Source organism: Lepidochelys kempii, chromosome 3 (assembly GCF_965140265.1).
Source record: "Lepidochelys kempii isolate rLepKem1 chromosome 3, rLepKem1.hap2, whole genome shotgun sequence".
In the NCBI taxonomy this organism is placed as follows: domain Eukaryota; kingdom Metazoa; phylum Chordata; order Testudines; family Cheloniidae; genus Lepidochelys; species Lepidochelys kempii.
In genome coordinates this window covers 83,598,796-83,619,942 of record NC_133258.1, presented here as the reverse complement: position 1 = coordinate 83,619,942, position 21,147 = coordinate 83,598,796, and the positions used below count along the sequence as shown (strand labels likewise).

Below are 21,147 nucleotides of genomic sequence, written 5' to 3'. Positions count from 1 at the left end.
TTGAGTAAACCTATTTTCTTGAGATTTCCAGACCAGTTTTGTAGACTCAGAATATGTCTACACTGCAGCTGGGAGCAAGCCTCCCGCTCTGGGTAGATAGACTCATCCTAGCAGGGCTTTAGCTAGCGGGCTAAAAATAGCAATATGGATGTTGCAGCTCAGGCTGCCGCTTGGGCTCTCAAGTCCACACAACTCCCTAGGCTTGGCAGCCCAAACTCCAACCTGAGATGCCTGAGTGTCCATACTGCTATTTTTAGTGAACTAATTCAAGCCCCACTAGCGTGAGTCTGTCTACCTGAGCTGGGAGGCTTGCTTCCAGCTGCTATGTAGACATACCCTCAAGGGGTGAAATCCTGGCTCCATCAAAGTCAGTGGCAAAAACTGACTTCAGTGGGGCCATGGTTTCATCCAGGATGTCCAGATAAGTTTCAGATAAGCAGCTGAACTTTTCAATGCTTTTGCAAACACTATGATGTTTGATTAATGGGTTAATTTTTGTCAATGTTTCTGGAAAATCTAATTCAGTTGTCATACAATTTTTTAAAAAAATTTTCCTATCAGAGATCAGTTTATCCTAAAAAATGCTGAATTATTAAGTTTGCTTCTTGCTGACTGGAATTTAATTATTTACCTCCTTATATCTGACCAGTGATCAGCCATCCAGCAAAATAATTCCATTTGGTATAGTAGTCAGTGTTATTATGGATTAATTTCAGAGTAGCAGCCGTATTAGTCTGTATTCAAAAAAAGAAAAGAAGTACTTGTGGCACCTTAGAGACTAACAAATTTATTTGAGCATAAGCTTTCGTGAGCCACAGCTAGAAGTGAACTGTAGCTCACGAAAGCTTATGCTCAAATAAATTTGTTAGTCTCTAAGGTGCCACAAGTACTCCTTTTCTTTTTATGGATTAATTGGTTGTGATCTTACATAGGTGTCAGTGAACCTGCACCTGCTTACACCAGTGATGAAATGGGCCCAGCCTGATGTCTCCTAGTGCAACATAATGGTCTTTTTTTGTCCAAGAATGACCTGAAACTTACTGAATATTTTTGTTTCAACAAAATACTAGATTATATAGCTAATACTTTATTATTTCTAAAAGCTGTTTTGATACCTAATTATGGGTCCATTTTAGATGTTCATTATAAAAAGAAACCTGAGACCATTTTACTGAGCAGCTAAACTGTCTTACATCAGAATAGTGAACACTTAAAAGATTTTGACACTTTTTTTTAAAACTGGATTTTTTTCCTGATTTAAACAGCATGTGTTTGTGTACTTGGATATAGCTATTCAGGAGCAGCCCACAGGCACCTTGTTATTTGAGGTAAGATATAGAAAAAAAAGAGCAAACATAAGGCCCTGTCTTGCAGCTCTTATTCTCATGAGAAAGGGCTGCAGGATCTTTCCTTTTGAAGTTATTTACAAACTTACTTCCCTCCATTTTGCAGCTCTATTCTGATATGTGCCCCAAAACCTGTGAGAATTTTCGCTCTTTGTGTACAGGAGAAGCAGGGACCTCTCGCAGTGGTCTGGAGCTTACTTATAAAGAGTCAGTTTTTCATCGATTAGTAAAAAATGGCTGGATACAAGGAGGAGGTGGGTTTAAAAACATCTTCTGTAAATCTGGTGTAATTCTGATTTTGGATGGAATAATCAGCATGAAAATTAGATTTTGTCCAACAAAATAAAGCTGAATTTAGAGATTAAACAACTTGTGATGGACAAGGTTTTAACTGAGGTGTATATACAACAAAAAGCAGTGTCTTCTCTCTTGGTGATCTTGTTCCCTAATTATAGGCAAACCATGGATAAGAAATCAAGAGTCCATATTATTATTATTTGTTTAATTAGCCAAAAGTTTTTCACAAGGCTCTTAGCAAGAAATTAGCTGGAAACATTTAAACACTGAGAAAATCCATAAGAAACATCCTATGTGTTTTGTATAGATGTTACTTTACATAAGTATTTAACCAGTCATAGATATCCAGAGGTTTTGGTGACATGGAGTATATTTGAACATCGGGGTTGTGCATGAAAAGTGTCATTGTGAATCTAGGAGAATAGCTTAGTAAATGATGAGTAATCCAAGAAAACAGCATTGCAGTAAAAATAAGCATAGGTGTGTTTGAAGAGATTTCTTTCAGTTCTTCCTCTGTTTCTCTTCTCTCACCTCCCTGCATCTCTTCCCTGTGTTTCCTTCCTCCTCCAAACATTGTTTAGTTAATACTGTTTTAAGATCAGATTTCCAAGACATCCTTTTTGCTTTCCCCAAGTAACTCATTTAATAGAGATACATATGAGGTCCAGAAGAGCAACTTAAAATAATTGGCTTACTTCTGAGGAGGATTTCCTTTTACCTGAGTGACACATACAAGAGTTTAAATAAACTAACAACTGTTTGTTTTTTGTTTTTCAAACTCTTTTCAATTGTGTTTTTATATGTTTCCTATACTTGTCAGCTTTGTGTAATGGCTGGGAGTTTACTGAAGGCTTGCTGGCCCTGACTTGCTATATTATCAGATCCTTATTTTCATCATCCCTTATTCTAAGCACAGGTAATTATTTATGGATACAGGGCGTATTCACTGTGGCACATTTTCATATACTGAAATCTGTTTCTTAAGACTAGTACCTCAGTCCAGCAACACTCTTGAAGTATTTTACTAAACACTGGAAACTAGGTACGCAGGTACTTGTATTAGCACAGCAGCAAGAAGGTATTTATTTTTATATATATATATGTTTCTTACTGTACAGTATATATGGATTGCTTATTTCTGGAGACCACCTCTTGGAGCGAGAGATTAATTCATTCTGCAATTCCACTAAGGCCCCAATCCTGCAGTTGATAGCATGCAGGCAGACTGTTGCACTTGTGTGGAGACAGTTGCATTCAAACAAGGTTCCATACAGGTGCAGCAGTCCACCTGCATATTATCAATTGCAGGATCAGGACCCATGTCCTTGACCTCTGTTGAAATGCCCAATGAAAGTGCCAATTAATGCCAGTGGTGAACATTTGTATTCTGTCACTTTTGTCTAATCACATACAGACATAACAGCTGGAAGAGGAGACGGTGGTGAATCAATTTATGGACCCACTTTTGAAGGTATATTTAAATTTCCTTATCTTACCATGTGTCATAAATATAAAGGGAAGGGTAAAAGGATTTCCCCTTTGAAATCCCTCCTGGCCAGGGGAAAACTCCTCTCACCTGTAAAGGGTTAAGAAGCTAAAGGTAACCTCGCTGGCACCTGACCAAAATGACCAATGAGGAGACAAGATACTTTCAAAAGCTGGGAGGAGGGAGAGAAACAAAGGGTCTGTGGGTCTGTCTTTATGCTGCCTTTGCCGGGGATAGACCAGGAATGGAGTCTTAGAACTTTTAGTAAGTAATCTAGCTAGGTACGTGTTAGATTATGATTTCTTTAAATGGCTGAGAAAAGAATTGTGCTGAATAGAATAACTATTTCTGTCTATCTTTTTTGTAACTTAAGTTTTTGCCTAGAGGGATTCTCTATGTTTTGAATCTAATTACCCTGTAAGGTATCTACTATCCTGATTTTACAGAGGGGATTTCTTTACTTCTATTTGCTCCTATTTCTATTAAAAGTCGTCTTGTAAGAAAACTGAATGCTTTTTCATTGTTCTCAGATCCAAGGGTTTGGGTCTGTGGTCACCTATGCAAATTGGTGAGGCTTTTTATCCAACATTTCCCAGGAAAGGGGGGGGTGCAAGTGTTGGGAGGATTGTTCATTGTTCTTAAGATCCAAGGGTCTGGGTCTGTAGTCACCTAGGCAAATTGGTGAGGCTTTTTACCAAACCTTGTCCAGGAAGTGGGGTGCAAGGTTTTGGGAAGTATTTGGGGGGAAAGACGTTTCCAAACAGCTCTTCCTTGGTAACCAGTATTTGTTTGGTGGTGGTAGCAGCTAATCCAAGGACAAAGGGTGGAATATTTTGTACCTTGGGGAACTTTTTGACCTAAGCTGGTAAAGATAAGCTTAGGGGGTTTTCATGCAGGTCCCCACATCTGTACCCTAGCATTCAGAGTGAGGGAGGAACCTTGACACCATGCATAATCCAAACTTCAGGTAAATAACTGGATTTGCATTGAAGTATTCTCAGGTTTAGTTAGTTTTCTTTCCTTCCTTTTCATCACTTACATCTCAACAGCGGTTTCAGACTTTCTTGTACCAGTCAGAATTATTCTCTATTTGTTATTAACATAGTTCTCCTGGCAGACTGGTTTAGTGGGTTGATTTTCTGACTGGTAATCCTGGCTCTGCCACTGACTTATTATATGATTTTCAGCTTCACCTGTCTGTGTCCATTTTCTCCACTTGTAAAATAAGGATAATACTTAACCTACCTGACAGGAATGTTACAAACATTCATGCTTGTAAAAGGGCTTTGAAAATTTGAAGCACTATAATGGGTAAATGTTAAGTATGGGTTCTGTGCTTCCACTGATACCACATATTCATTTGTGATGATTCTCAGGATGGCCAGGACTGTGAAAAACCTTGTTACCCCCCTGCCTCCAGCAGTAAAAAGACTTTCTGGTGCTTAACTGGGTGTCAGCTCCTTGACATCATCAGCCTGTTAGCCACCCAAACAATCTCCTCAGGGCTCTGCCAGCCCTTACTTTCCCTGACAGCTGTAACCAGTAGATGCACCCCAGTCCCCAAGCCCTTTCAAGCATTTCCCTGTAGCGTTCAGCCCTTATTTACTGAACACTAACATTAATACTGTGCCTGCTGTCCCCTAGGGAACACTATACACACCAGCTTCTACAATTCAACTCAGGATCTGCTCTTTGTGTAATACCAGAGCACTGAGATATGTTTATAGCAAAAACAATCATAAATTTATTATCAAAGACCAAGATAAAAGAGAGAGTGATTATGAATGGATATAGAAGGATTACATATAAAACAAAATAAGTACATGCTTTTTATAGACTAAACTTAATACTAATCTCCTGTCTAAAGCAGTCTTATCTCACCCAAAGGCTTTTTCAGCATTTCCTACCAAAGCTGGTTGAGATCCCATTTTTATGAATGTAAATGCACTGTCTATCCAAGGTGCAGGATAAAAGGGTGTCTCCTTGCCTTATGCTTATATCCTAAAGTTCTTGGTCTGTCCTCAGTGACAATAGAACCGCTGTCTCTTGTTTTTTCTATTGATTTCACATCCTTCTGTTGACTTCGTATGTAAATGACTCCCCCCTGTTATTACAATGCTTACTTTACCTCTGGACCAACAGAAACAGGTGAATGAACATTCTTTGTCTGGCAGAAACCTGTTTGTCTACTCTCCCTTAATACAGACTTTAAGAACATATTTTTAGTGTACATACGTAACTTTTTAAATAGTATATGTACGTACATTTTATGACAATATTCATAACCAATGGGGCACTAGCTTTCTTTTAAGACCTCACATGATTTTCTTCATGGATAAATACTATGAAAGAGGTGTGCTAAGTATAGTGAGTTTGTCAAGCCTGTTAGGAGTTGCTGTTACAGAACAGCAAAACCTTTGCCAGCTGCCACCAATGGGCCTCTGTGTTGCATCATTATACTGGGATGATTTAAATATGCTGAAATTAATGGAAGTTACTTGATTTTCACTCTGTGAAAATGGGAATCAGGCAGCTTTAGAGTCTTAGGACCAGATTTTGATCTATTTATACAGCATTATTACTCCACTGACTTTATGGAGTTACTCCTGATTTATACCAGGGTGGGATCAGAGCTAGACCCTTAGCCCTGGTCTACACTAGGACTTTAGGTCGAATTTAGCAACGTTAAATCGATTTAAACCTGCACCCGTCCACACAGTGAAGCCCTTTATTTCGACTTAAAGGGCTCTTAAAATCGATTTCCTTACTCCACCCCTGACAAGTGGATTAGCGCTTAAATCGACGTTCCCAGCTCGAATTTGGGGTACTGTGGACACAATTCGATGGTATTGGCCTCCGGGAGCTATCCCAGAGTGCTCCATTCTGACCGCTCTGGACAGCACTCTCAACTCAGATGCACTGGCCAGGTAGACAGGAAAAGAACCGCGAACTTTTGAATCTCATTTCCTGTTTGGCCAGCGTGGCAAGCTGCAGGTGACCATGCAGAGCTCATCAGCACAGGTGACCATGATGGAGTCCCAGAATCGCAAAAGAGCTCCAGCATGGACCGAACGGGAGGTACGGGATCTGATCGCTGTTTGGGGAGAGGAATCCGTGCTATCAGAACTCCGTTCCAGTTTTCGAAATGCCAAAAGCTTTGTGAAAATCTCCCAGGGCATGAAGGACAGAGGCCATAACAGGGACCCGAAGCAGTGCCGCGTGAAACTGAAGGAGCTGAGGCAAGCCTACCAGAAAACCAGAGAGGCGAACAGCCGCTCTGGGTCAGAGCCCCAAACATGCCGCTTTTATGATGAGCTGCATGCCATTTTAGGGGGTTCAGCCACCACTACCCCAGCCGTGTTGTTTGACTCCTTCAATGGAGATGGAGGCAATACAGAAGCAGGTTTTGGGGACGAAGAAGATGATAGCTCACAGCAAGCAAGCGGAGAAACCGGTTTTCCCGACAGCCAGGAACTGTTTCTCACCCTAGACCTGGAGCCAGTACCCCCCGAACCCACCCAAGGCTGCCTCCTGGACCCAGCAGGCGGAGAAGGGACCTCTGGTGAGTGTACCTTTTAAAATGCTATACATGGTTTAAAAGCAAGCATGTGAAAGGATTACTTTGCCCTGGCATTTGCGGTTCTCCTAGATGTAGTCCTAAAGCCTTTGCAAAAGGTTTCTGGGGAGGGCAGCCTTATTTCGTCCTTCATGGTAGGACACTTTATCACTCCAGGCCAGTAACACATACTCGGGAATCACTGTAGAACAAAGCATTGCAGTGTATGTTTGCTGGCATTCAACCAAAATCCGTTCTTTCTCTCTCTGTGTTATCCTCAGGAGAGTGAGAGATAATTCATGGTCACCTGGTTGAAATAGGGTGCTTTTCTTCAGGGACACTCAGTATAGCCCATTCCTGCTGGGCTGTTTGCCTGTGGCTGAACAGAAATGTTCCCCGCTGTTAGCCACAGGGAGGGGGGAAGGTTGAGGGGGTAGTCACGCGGTGGGAGGAGGCAAAATGCGACCTTGAAACGAAAACACATGTGCTATGTATGTAATGTTAACAGCAAGGTTTACCCTGAAAGAGTGTAGCGACTGTTTTATAAAATGTGTCTTTTTAAATACCGCTGTCCCTTTTTTTCTCTCCACCAGCTGCATGTGTTTCAATGATCACAGGATCTTCTCCTTCCCAGAGGCTAGTGAAGCTTAGAAAGAAAAAAAAACGCACTCGCGATGAAATGTTCTCCGAGCTCATGCTGTCCTCCCACACTGACAGAGCACAGACGAATGCGTGGAGGCAAATAATGTCAGAGTGCAGGAAAGCACAAAATGACCGGGAGGAGAGGTGGCGGGCTGAAGAGAGTAAGTGGCGGGCTGAAGAGAGTAAGTGGCGGGCTGAAGACAGGGCTGAAGCTCAAATGTGGCGGCAGCGTGATGAGAGGAGGCAGGATTCAATGCTGAGGCTGCTGCAGGACCAAACCAGAATGCTCCAGTGTATGGTTGAGCTGCAGCAAAGGCAGCTGGAGCACGGACTGCCACTGCTACCCCTCTGTAACCAACCGCCCTCCTCCCCAAGTTCCATAGCCTCCACACCCAGACGCCCAAGAACGCGGTGGGGGGGCCTCCGGCCAACCAGCCACTCCACAACAGAGGATTGCCCAAAAAAAAGAAGGCTGTCATTCAATAAATTTTAAAGTTGTAAACTTTTAAAGTGCTGTGCTTAAAGTGCTGTGTGGCATTTTCCTTCCCTCCTCCACCACCCCTCCTGGGATACCTTGGTAGTCATCTCCCTATTTGTGTGATGAATGAATAACGAATGCATGACTGTGAAGCAGCAATGACTTTATTGCCTCTGCAAGCGGTGATTAAAGGGAGGAGGGGAGGGTGGTTAGCTTACAGGGAAGTAGAGTGAACCAAGGGGCGGGGGGTTTCATCAAGGAGAAACAAACAGAACTTTCACACCGTAGCCTGGCCAGTCATGAAACTGGTTTTCAAAGCTTCTCTGATGTGTACCGCGCCCTCCTGAGCTCTTCTAACCGCCCTGGTGTCTGGCTGCGCGTAACCAGCAGCCAGGCGATTTGCCTCAATCTCCCACCCCGCCATAAACGTCTCCCCCTTACTCTCACAGATATTGTGGAGCACACAGCAAGCAGTAATAACAGTGGGAATATTGGTTTCGCTGAGGTCTAAGCGAGTCAGTAAACTGCGCCAGCGCGCCTTTAAACGTCCAAATGCACATTCTACCACCATTCTGCACTTGCTCAGCCTGTAGTTGAACAGCTCCTGACCACTGTCCAGGCTGCCTGTGTACGGCTTCATGAGCCATGGCATTAAGGGGTAGGCTGGGTCCCCAACGATACATATAGGCATTTCAACATCCCCAACAGTTATTTTCTGGTCTGGGAAGAAAGTCCCTTCCTGCAGCTTTTGAAACAGACCAGAGTTCCTGAAGATGCGAGCGTCATGCACCTTTCCCGGCCATCCCACGTTGATGTTGGTGAAATGTCCCTTGTGATCCACCAGAGCTTGCAGCACTATCGAAAAGTACCCCTTGCGGTTTATGTACTCGCCGGCTTGGTGCTCTGGTGCCAAGATAGAGATATGGGTTCCGTCTATAGCCCCACCACAGTTAGGGAATCCCATTGCAGCAAAGCCATCCACTATGACCTGCACATTTCCCAGGGTCACTACCCTTGATATCAGCAGATCTTTGATTGCGTGAGCTACTTGCATCACAGCAGCCCCCACAGTAGATTTGCCCACTCCAAATTGATTCCCAACTGACCGGTAGCTGTCTGGCGTTGCAAGCTTCCACAGGGCTATCGCCACTCGCTTCTCAACTGTGAGGGCTGCTCTCATCCTGGTATTCATGCGCTTCAGGGCAGGGGAAAGCAAGTCACAAAGTTCCATGAAAGTGCCCTTACGCATGCGAAAGTTTCGCAGCCACTGGGAATCGTCCCAGACCCGCAACACTATGCGGTCCCACCAGTCTGTGCTTGTTTCCCGAGCCCAGAATTGGCGTTCCACAGCATGAACCTGCCCCATTAGCACCATGATGCATGCATTGGCAGGGCCCATGCTTTCAGAGAAATCTGTGTCCATGTCCTGATCACTCACGGGACCGCGCTGACGTCGCCTCCTCGCCCGGTATCGCGTTGCCATGTTCTGGTGCTGCATATACTGCTGGATAATGCGTGTGGTGGTTGATGTGCTCCTAATTGCCAAAATGAGCTCAGCGGCCTCCATGCTTGCCTTGGTATGGCGTCCGCACAGAAAAAAGGTGCGGAACGATTGTCTGCCGTTGCTCTGACGGAGGGAGGGGCGACTGACGACACGGCTTACAGGGTTGGCTTCAGGGAGCTAAAATCAACAAAGGGTGTGCCTGTACATCAAGGAGTATTTCAGGCAGGACTGCACGGAGGGTTCCAATAAGAAATGGTGCACCAAAGTTATCGTTGTTATTGGAACAAGGAGGTTAGCCTGGCCTCTGATTGATACATGACTAGATTAACCTCGCTGCGCCTTCTCTGTGACTGACTGCAGTGTGATCTAGACAGGGGAGGAGGAAAATGAGTACAAAACAAATCTGGTCTATTTCTTGTTCTGACCCACTCCATCTATCCTTTACATCTTTGGCTGGCAGCAGACAAAAAAGGCGCGAAATGATTGTCTGCCCTTGCTTTCACGGGGGGAGGGAGGGTGGGAACGGGGTCCTGACGATATGTACCCAGAACCACCCGCGACAATGTTTTAGCCCCATCAGGCATTGGGATATCAACCCAGAATTCCAATGGGCAGCGGAGACTGCGGGAACTGTGGGATAGCTACCCACAGTGCAACGCTCCGGAAGTCGACGCTTGCCTCGGTACTGTGGAAGCGCTCCGCCGAGTTAATGCACTTAATGCACTTAGAGCATTTTCTGTGGGGACACACACACTCGAATATATAAAACTGATTTCAAAAAAACCGACTTCTATAAATTCGACCTAATTTCGTAGTGTAGACATACCCTGAGTCTCTCAACTCTAACTGTGAGAATCTAGAATTACCGAACAGGAGCTACAGGTCATAACATCAAACCAAAGATGCAAACCCCTATAATCATAAAGAGTAATAAAAAGAATAATAATAAAATTGTCAATGGCAGAGCAATATTTAAGAAAAACAACTCGAATAAACAGTCAAAGCAGCAATTTAAAGGGGGGAGGGTCTGTTTAGATTAACAATTACTCATAAAGATATTTTAGGACAGTTAAAGCCAGCTGGGAACTAGTCTATATTCTCTTACATAAAGTGTCCTTACTGCCAGTGTTGCAAATTGTCACATTTCAGCAGACTGGCCATCAGCCAACAGTTCAGAACTGCCAAGTGTAACTGCATGCAGAGTAGTTGTAGCCATGTTGGTCCCAGAATATGAGAGAGACAAGGTGGGTGAGGTAATAGCTTTTATTGGACCAACTTCTGTTAGTGAGAAAGACAAGCTTTCTAGCCACACAACGCTATTCTGGAAGTTGGTCCAATAAAAGATATTACTTCACCCACCAAGTGTTACTGCAGTCTTTATTTTCAAAGACAGTTAAGCTTTCACTGACAATAAGTGATTCGCACCTTGAAACTGCAAGACTAAGCAAAAGGGCTAAAGTTTGTATTTAAACTATATCTAGGTAATTGGACTGTTTTTTTAGGAACATATGAATTACTGCCATGGTGCTGCCTTGCTGGAAAGTAGCATAGACATGCAGGAAAGTTTATGGGAATTTTCAAATCATTGAAAATTAAACAATTGATTCCCACAAAGCCTGCAAACTTTTCTCAGACCCCTGTTGCTTTCCCTCAGGGAGCACTGCACATTGCCTACCAAAAATTGGGTAAGAGAAAGTCGGAGAGTGGCCTGTCCTCCCTCCAACTACGTGGAGTACTGTGAAGCACAGATCCTCAGAACACAGGAGTCTCAGCAAGAAAGTAACCTGTTTCTTGAGGAAACCATCAATCAGGTCTATAAGCTAAATCAATGGAAACCAAAACATTTTAATAGCGTGCTAGAAATCTTCATCTGATTCCTCTTCCCTACCCACACTGCATAGATATCTTCTACAGACTATACTGGAATACTACCAGCTGTGCATCTGCTATTCATTATATGTTCTCTTTCAATGCACGGGCTACAGAGCTGTTCTGGAAACTGAGCTTTCATGCTGGCAAGAACAATCTGGGCAATCCTGAAACAAACAGCAGTGTGCACTGGGCAGCCCCAGCAGGGGGAGTGTGCCCCTGAGGCACAACCTCTGTTGTTGCTCCTCCTGGACTGCTGTAGCTCCACACCACTCTGTGTAGGACTGTGGCATAAATGCCACAATCTAGTCCTTAATATTTTATAGTGCTTTACATATACAACATGCTGTACCAATGTTAATCCTCACAACATCCATGTGAGGTAAGTAGTGTGTTCTCCATTTTATAGATAGGGAAAAACTAAGAGAGGTGAAATGACTAGCCCAAGGCCACACAGCAAGACACTGGCAGAGTCAGGATTAGAATTAGAGGATTTAGTGACTTGCAACTCTGTGTTTGTTCCTCCAGACAAATCCAGTACCTGTCATTTGTTATCTTGGAGAGAAGCTTGTCTTTTATCCCTCTTGTAACTCTATTTGAGGCAGCAGTAGATATTCTAGGATTGGGAAAGTAATTTAATTTTAAGATAGACTTAATTTGAGTTCTGTCAATCTTATAATTGTCCCTAAAAGGAATTTTATTACCCTCTTTCACACACCATAAATACCGAATCTTCAAGAGAGAAGACTGCCCATATTAAACCCTCTTTTAAAATTAAAAGATAATCATTGTTTTCAGTCCTTTATAAAGGTGCTCACTCAGATATGGAATTTTAATGTGATGATTATACGGCTTTCCTATTTTTGCTGTCTGAGAACAGTGACAGCTGCCACTCACAGATGCTAAAATTCTATGAATGTCCACAGTTGACAGACATCCATTCGCTGCAATATTCTGTGAAATGAATGGGATGTTTCTACATTTCCCTGAAATTAGCTCAAAGTACTGAGGTAATTACAGAGAACCACTTGGACTGAAGTGTAATTTTCTAAAACAAAGAAGCCTAATCCAAAATTAGACTGCTTAAGTCATTACTGCAATTCACAAACAGCAGCATAGCAACTGCTTCGTTTAGAATTTAATTGCCATTTTTATTAATTAGTTTGGGAGAACAGCCCTCAAATAGAGTAAGAATAACAAAACATGGAAGAAGAATACAATCCCTATTCATGTCTTCAGCCCAAATTTCCATCATTCCTTTTGAGTTTGTGGAGTGCTTTCTTTGGATTCCAGCTTACACAATATGACATATCAGCCTAAGCAACAAAGGGGCTTAGAGATGTTTCAGTTTACAGATCTGTATCAATTCCGCCACAGACTTCCTTGATTCACTTTCAATGTGGTCTTCACTTGAAGCTGCTCCCTTGCTGATCTCCGTCTTGCTGAATTCCGTCTTTGAAAATCATCATTGTCACCATCCCCCAAGCATATCTCACATTCCTTCTGTGACCTCCTGTCCACTGGCATTCATTCTCTGATGGTTTCCACCCTCTTTCTTTCCCTCCTTGGTCTCCCTCTCCTCAGCTGACTCAAGTTCATCAACAACTCTTTTCTGTTCTGCACCCTATTCCTTGGGCTCTCCCACTCCAAAATGTGTCTTACACCTTGCATCCATTACTCTTCTGCACCACGGAATGCTTCTGGAGAAAGTCCAGGCACCACTCAGACTTCCTCAAGTAAAAATCTGTTCTTTCTTTGTGCTATGAGTGTACTTGCTAAACAACTCTCCATCTTCTCCATGATAGAACTGTCATCCTTCCGAAACCCTGCTGCAAATATCTAAATTACCTGCCACTCCAGCCATGTTCTACCCCTCAACTAATCCCCTCACCTTTCACAACAATCCTAAGCAACTTGTCCTGGCCTTCAGGTCCCTGCATAATCTCCTACCTACCTTTCTGCTCTGTTAGCAGGGATGGGGAGAAGAGCTGTAACTCCTTTGACTTCAGTTTGCTTCTTATGTGCTCGTTAACTCTCCATATGCAGCAAACAGCACTGAGTGAGTCTTATAAATAAACATGCCAGTTACTGTAAGCTGTTCTGATAAAATGCATCTGTTTTATGTGGTTTAGTTAATTCTGTTTAAGTATGGCATTGTGTAATGTATACTTTGTTGAGAAAAGTAAGCTCTTTGGTGACAATGGCTGCACTGGATTTTTGGATTTTCTCTGATCACTGCACATAACACTGAGAGGAGGTGGAAAGAAAATTGTATCACTGGGTCTTTCTTATCATCCTCACCCCTGTCTAATGCCAAGTGCAGAAACTGCAGTAAATCCAGTGTTATTGCCACTGCCAACTCTCTCCCTTTTTATCCCATCCTATAGCCCCAGCTGGCCTTTAATCATATAGTGCCCAGAACTTGGTATTCCCTAAAAATTAGCAACTGGAGGTTAATATGGAAGGTCAGAATGAGAGTCTTGGAGTCAACAGTTCTGGGTTCTACTTTTGGTTCTGCTGTTGACTTACCATCTGACTCAGGACAAGTCATTATGGCACAGAACTATGGGGACTTAGCACCACTGAAAATCAGGCCATTCACTTCTAAGTGCCTCAGTTTCCTCATCCATAGAATAGGAATAATACTAACCAGCCTATACACTGTTGTTTCTCAAGTGCTCTGAGATCCTCAGATAAAAGATGCTATAGCAGAGTTGTCATAATATTAAAGTCTGCTGCATGTTAGCAATTACATTTTGAATATTTATCACTAGGGTTTTTTTCCAGGATAACCCAAAATTATTTCTGAACCTCTTTCTAGGAAGCTATCTTATCTAGGAAGGATCAGTGATCCAGAGTCAAAGGAAGCTATAATCCCCTTCATTTCCATTCACTAACTTGGGGGAAAGTTGAAGGGCGACCTGCTGAAAGGCTCCCAATGTACAGTAAATAATAGGAAAGAAAGTAATAAGAATGGGGGAGAGGGAGAAGGAAGCAAGAGCCTAGAAAGGAGTTGTAGAAGAGATGGGGCTGTAGCAGTTGCAACAGTGAGTAAAAGGCAAACTAAATCTGATCATTTATTACTGTAAACTTTCTAGATGAAAACTTTTCCATTCCTCACAACAAAAAAGGGATTCTTGGGATGGCCAACAAGGGACGTCACAGCAATGGTTCACAGTTTTATATCACACTACAGCCAACTCCCTATATGGATAAAAAATATGTGGCTTTTGGGTATGTATACTACAGGTACATAATTTTAAAATGTTTTAAAAAAAATACTCCTGGTTTTCTAAGATACCATTGTCCACGACTGAGATTCATCTCTGAGAGGCACAGCACAGAACTCACAGCTCAGGGGTGGAAGGTTTAAGCCACTTTTGCACCCTCGCAGTCCGAAGCTATGCCAGGGGCTGGAGAGGCTCCTGGCAAAACATAAGGCAGGTCTGGGCCCTGTCTATGTCCAGGTCTATACAGTAGACTTTTGCTATCATAGCTCTGTTGTTCAGGGCTGTGATGAGGTGCTATTTCTGACATAGCTGAGCCAGCAAAAATCCCTAGTGTAGACACTTATACCTGCAAAACTGCCCTCTTACTGGTATAGTGTGTTTCACTCTGGCAGGCTAGAATAAGCTATACTGGAAAAAGTATAGTTATGCCTGTATAAGCTACATCCACCCTAAAAGCACTTTGTCAGTTCAGCATACTAGTACAATTATACTTACAAAGCACTCCTAACGCAGACCTGGCCTAAGAAAAAGCAGCCTCCCAAGATTGCAAAGATGTCCTGGGAAAGCAGCTTATAGCTGCCTCTGCCCTGCTTGTGCCAGGGGAATCCTTCCCCAGCCAGAGCCAGGAGTGAAATCCTGGACCCATTGAAGACAATGGCAAAACTCCCAGTGACTTCAATGGAGGCAGGATTTCACCCTGGGGCTTTTAAGATCCCTTTACCCAGCTAGCGGTTCCTAGCATAAAGAGACTGGGAGCGTGGGGAAGCATGAGACTCTCATGCCAGGATGGTTATCATGCACCATAGAGGAGTACAGCATTTCAAAAGCAAAAAAAAAAAAAAAAAAAGCATACCAATATAACACATAAAAAACAAACTAAAAATGAGTAAATGAGTTCTAATTGGATGTGTCTAAATCAGTGGCATCTGACTTTAATTCTACACTGTAGTGTCTTCGCAAAAAGAAAAGGAGTACTTGTGGCACCTTAGAGACTAACCAGTTTATTTGAGCATGAGCTTTTGTGAGCTACAGCTCACTTCATCGGATGCATACCATGGAAACTGCAGCAGACTTTATATACACACAGAGAATATGAAACAATACCTCCTCCCACCCCACTGTCCTGCTGGTAATAGCTTATCAAAAGTGATCATCAAGTTGGGCCATTTCCAGCACAAATCCAGGTTTTCTCACCCTCCACCCTCCCCCACAAATTCACTCTCCTGCTGGTGATAGCCCATCCAAAGTGACAACTCTCTACACAATGTGCATGATAATCAAGTTGGGCCATTTCCTGCACAAATCCAGGTTCTCTCACCCCCCTCCCAAAAACCACACACACAAACTCACTATCCTGCTGGTAATAGCTCATCCAAAGTGACCACTCTCCCTACAGTGTGCATGATAATCAAGGTGGGCCATTTCCAGCACAAATCCAGGTTTTCTCACCCCCCCCCCCACCCCACCCCCATACACACACAAACTCACTCTCCTGCTGGTAATAGCTCATCCAAACTGACCACTCTCCAAGTTTAAATCCAAGTTAAACCAGAACATCGGGGGGGGGAGGAAAAAACAAGGGGAAATAGGCTACCTTGCATAATGACTTAGCCACTCCCACTCTCTATTTAAGCCTAAATTAATAGTATCCAATTTGCAAATGAATTCCAATTCAGCAGTTTCTCGCTGGAGTCTGGATTTGAAGTTTTTTTGTTTTAAGATAGCGACCTTCATGTCTGTGATTGCGTGACCAGAGAGATTGAAGTGTTCTCTGACTGGTTTATGAATGTTATAATTCTTGACATCTGATTTGTGTCCATTTATTCTTTTACGTAGAGACTGTCCAGTTTGACCAATGTAAATGGCAGAGGGGCATTGCTGGCACATGATGGCATATATCACATTGGTGGATGTGCAGGTGAACGAGCCTCTGACAGTGTGGCTGATGTTATTAGGCCCTGTGATGGTGTCCCCTGAATAGATATGTGGGCAGAGTTGGCAATCGGCTTTGTTGCAAGGATAAGTTCCTGGGTTAGTGGTTCTGTTGTGTGGTATGTGGTTGTTGGTGAGTATTTGCTTCAGGTTGCGGGGCTGTCTGTAGGCAAGGACTAGCCTGTCTCCAAGATTTGTGAGAGTGTTGGGTCATCCTTTAGGATAGGTTGTAGATCCTTAATAATGCGTTGGAGGGGTTTTAGTTGGGGGCTGAAGGTGACGGCTAGTGGCGTTCTGTTATTTTCTTTGTTAGGCCTGTCCTGTAGTAGGTAACTTCTTCCCAGAGTTCCCAGAAGTTACCTACTACAGGACAGGCCTAACAAAGAAAATAACAGAAGGCCACTAATCGTCACCTTCAGCCCCCAACTAAAACCCCTCCAACGCATTATTAAGGATCTAGGATTTGTGCTGGAAATGGCCCAACTTGATGATCACTTTTGATAAGCTATTACCAGCAGGACAGTGGGGTGGGAGGAGGTATTGTTTCATATTCTCTGTGTGTATATAAAGTCTGCTGCAGTTTCCACGGTATGCATCTGATGAAGTGAGCTGTAGCTCACGAAAGCTCATGCTCAAATAAACTGGTTAGTCTCTAAGGTGCCACAAGTACTCCTTTTCTTTTTGCGAATACAGACTAACACGGCTGTTACTCTGAAACCTGTAGTGTCTTGTTAGCTTACCAGGAACTCCCTACTTTAAAAGCACAGGAAATTTCAAGCACTGCTCTTATAATATTGCCCAATGTATAAACATACTAGGAGCTTACTCCAGCAAGAGTGGCCATAAGGTGTCAAGAGGGCAGTTCAGCATTATATGGAGTTTCCGTGCTATAAATTGGCACACCACTCCTTACACCTTGGCCTTCCACAGGTATACAACAGAATTCTGCAATAGCAATAGAAACTTTTACATTAAAATAGCTACGGCATACTTCATTGGCCTGTCCTGGATACAAGTTCCACATCAATGATCCATTCACAATCTTCTAACATGTCCTCCCCTCCTCCACAACACCTGTGCCAAAGATAAGGTACAGATTCTCTACATGAACTGCTAGCAAACCCGTGTGTGCACAGTTTAACACAGGGTCTTATAAGACTGAACCCTACATATTGCAGCTCAAGACAGTTTAGACAGTGTAGGAATTGTACATTGTTGTATTGGTGTCATGATTCAGATTAATTAAGAAGAAAACTGACCTAAGACTTCAAAAAGTGTGTGTGTGTGGGCTGGGGGGAGACTAAACCATTTTAATTAAATGCAGAACAATTTCTGACAGTATTCCTCTTGACCTTTTTTTTCTTGAAATGGAAGAAGAGTATTAGATATCATGGACACTTGTAGCCACAAAAATCTGGAAAGGTATCTACACGCTGCAACGTTTATTGCTTTGAATAATTACAGCTACCTCAAAGTATAGCATTTTTCTATCTCCTAAAATGCTAAATATTGGGATATTTTCAGAGGAAACAGCTGGAATGTTAGTCTGCTGTGAAGAACAATCCTATAAAGAAAAGAACATATAAAGCATGAAACCTTTATTTTAAGAGACAGCCATATTGAGAAAACTATAATTATGTTGTTATAGCCTAATAGAAGGAATTCAGGGTTTCTAACTTACTTGTTCTGACTGGCACTGAAGGTAGTTAACACAGTTGTATTCGCTACTAAATTATTGATGTATTTTCCTGATCCTCTACCCATATGTATCATCTATACATATGTATGGTCCTACATTTTTGTTAAATCATGCACATTTAACATAACTTGTAGTGGAAAATGATTACCATGGAATTCAAATGGTCAAATAGATTACTAAAACTGTAGAGCTTTATGGCAGTGATCAGATACTTAATCATAATTTTACTGACTTTTTATGTATATATAATTTCCCCCTTTACTTTAGACAGCTGATTGAAGGTACAGAAGTTCTTCAGAAACTGGAAGATGTATCTACGTACAATGAAAGACCTGTAGTAGAATGTAAAATTATTAACTGTGGCATTCTTGTGCCTTGATTACAAGCCAATTTACCTTCCTACTATAATGTGTAAAAATGCATATGTTTCTGACCAGCCTTTTATAGATTTTGTAGGCTTTTTAATCTAAAATCGCATTTTTATACATCTAAACTTTTTAGCTTGATATTTTTTCTATTCTGAACATGTTCATGGCTTGTTCACACACAAATTCTTACATGAATATACTAATGGGCTTGGGAATTTAACATTATGCCATTATATAGCTATACAAATTATTGTGTAAATATGGATGTCCAGTGAGAGATTACATTACTGTAGGCTGCACTATAAATAATCCTGTTAAGTAGAACACCAATTAGCACTACTTCATAATTGAATTTGCTATTGATTGATTGTGATGAGTGGACACAATTATTTACCTTTGGCCCAATTCTGCCATTCTTGAGTCACGCTAAGTCATACCTCATGCCACTGGTAGTAATATTAAAATCAGTGCATGTGAGGTAAGGTACAACTCAACATAAGGGTGGTACTGGGTGGTCTCTGAATATCAGAGGTCTGATCTCACTTATACCAGTATAAATCAAGAGTTACCACTGAAGTCAGTGGAGCTACACCAGAGTAAAACCGGTGTACATAAAATTAGACCCAGGCCCTAGACATATATTTAATTATTTTGTTTACAGATTGTATCAAATTATTCAGATATTTGGACCCAACTGAACTCATTAAAATGCTAAAATTACACCAAAACAGGAAATGTATAAACTATACCCTATTATCCAAGAGATTTTGCAAATAGCAATGAGTAGATATGGTTTCAATGAGTGTAAAAGTTCCACATAAAGAAGTCAATGTTTATCTAAAGGGTGTAAAAAACCTTCATTTATGACTCATGAGACTAAACACACAACTCTTTTGTTGCCAATTGCCATAGTAGTAATTTCTGAGATGAAAGATCTCTCTTAGGCATAGTACAGGAGTAGTGACAGCAGATGGTTTCAGCAGAAGCTGGCAAATGGATGGCAAGAGTGTGGAAAATGAAATAGTGTTCTAGAATCTCAACAAAGATAATCCATAACCATTAAAATCTCTCTAACATATCTACAACTGGCAAAAGAGTCTTTGAATTTTTACTTTACCTTCCTGTGTAAAGCACTCTGAAATCAACAGATGAAAATTTCTAAGACCTAAGTATAACAATTACTTTTGTAAAAAGAAAAGGAGTACTTGTGGCAATATCTGCAAAAAGAAAAGGAGTACCCACTAACACGGCCGCTATCCTGAAATGACTTTTGTGTTCATATTTGGATTCTGGCAATCAGAACCAATAACATTTCCCACTGTAACTTGACTTTAGAATTATTATCTTCACTGTTTCGTTCTATGCCAAAATTGAAACGGACCAGTTAATAAATTTTCTACCTAAAAGAAAAATGAGTGGGAAATTATTTGTTAAATAGTGTTTGTTTCTCTTCAGTAACAAGAGATGCCCATTAAGCACATTTTTCCTTTGCAAAATTATTTATATAAACTACATTAATTCCTTTAGTATGAAGTACTCATGGGGGATTGTCCGAGTGTGATTGGCACCTTTAAGAGGGAATGTGTCCAGTTCACCTATGACTAGTTAGTGGCCTCTGGATGGCTCCTGATAGAAGGCATCTGTCCTCTATAAAGATCCAGTCAACAGTTGAGAAAAGAGAGTAGGAAGGAGGAGCAGGGAGCTTTCAGTAGTTACATGAGACCTGATAATATCCTAGTTGATAGCTGGCAGAGAGAACTGATGAGAACTGTGGGAGAAAATGGCCAGAGCTAGGGAACCCTGCTGATTATCAGGTTTGTGCAGAAGCCCTTAAAGTAAAGAAGGATGAACCAGGTCAGTTAAGGAAGGTTCAGCCAAGGAAAGGAGGGTTGATTTTGGAGAGAGGTTCCCATGAGAAGCTGCTCAGCAGGGATGTAATTTGCAGATGAAAGGGGGAAGCTGGGGAGTGGGACCCTGTGGGGATCTGTCTTGCAGGCTAGGAAAGAAGAGTTGCAAGGGGAATGGAGAATTGCCAGAAGTGTAGAAGCCCTGGCACAGGAATAAAAAAATAAGGACTATTAACTGAAGTAGAGGGCTTGAAGAGTGGGGTTCTGGACCTGGTCCAAGCACAGGGTGGCTGTTAGGGAACAGGGTGGCTGTTACCTCTTGTGTGGGTGGCCTACAGATGGTGGCTGTGGAGGGGGGATAGAGAACTGCTGCATTTTAACCTGTCTCACTTTTGGGTTTTAGGAACCGTCTCCCTTTTAAGAATCTGCAGCTGGTTACACTAAATTACAACTGGACATAAGGCTTGAATGGGATTCTGTGCAGGAGAACATTCCTGGCTGTATTCACATTATCAGCTGAACACTTCTTCCCTTGCACTGCTCTCCTTCCTACAAACTTTGGAGAAAAACATGGAGTCAAACTGACAAGTAATGGAGTGGCAGCCTTATTTTAAGAGGTTTCCTGTCTGTTTTCCAAATCTCACATGGCAGGGGGGGGGGATGCATTGTGTACATTAGTTTTTTAGGTTTCAGAGTAACAGCCGTGTTAGTCTGTATTCACAAAAAGAAAAGGAGTACTTGTGGCACCTTAGAGACTAACCAATTTATTAGAGCATAAGCTTTCGTGAGCTACAGCTCACTTCCTCAGCTCCTCAGGAAGTGAGCTGTAGCTCACGAAAGCTTATGCTCTAATAAATTGGTTAGTCTCTAAGGTGCCACAAGTACTCCTTTTC

The 21,147-nt window shown here is 42.2% G+C and overlaps 1 protein-coding gene across 2 annotated transcripts in view; it reads left to right on the top strand.

Annotated features, from left to right (window-relative positions):
- The window catches only part of ZBTB24 (zinc finger and BTB domain containing 24), a 55,253-nt gene extending 35,434 nt beyond the window's left edge, over positions 1 to 19,819 (top strand). For both annotated transcript variants that reach the window (XM_073337007.1, XM_073337019.1), the window contains 5 exons: positions 1,266 to 1,328; positions 1,453 to 1,600; positions 3,058 to 3,114; positions 14,277 to 14,412; positions 18,307 to 19,819. In XM_073337007.1, the coding sequence (XP_073193108.1) occupies positions 1,266 to 1,328; positions 1,453 to 1,600; positions 3,058 to 3,114; positions 14,277 to 14,412; positions 18,307 to 18,418 (516 nt within the window). In that variant the 3' untranslated portion in view covers positions 18,419 to 19,819. The remainder of the gene's footprint in view (positions 1 to 1,265; positions 1,329 to 1,452; positions 1,601 to 3,057; positions 3,115 to 14,276; positions 14,413 to 18,306) is intronic.
- The last annotated feature ends 1,328 nt before the right edge of the window (positions 19,820 to 21,147 follow it).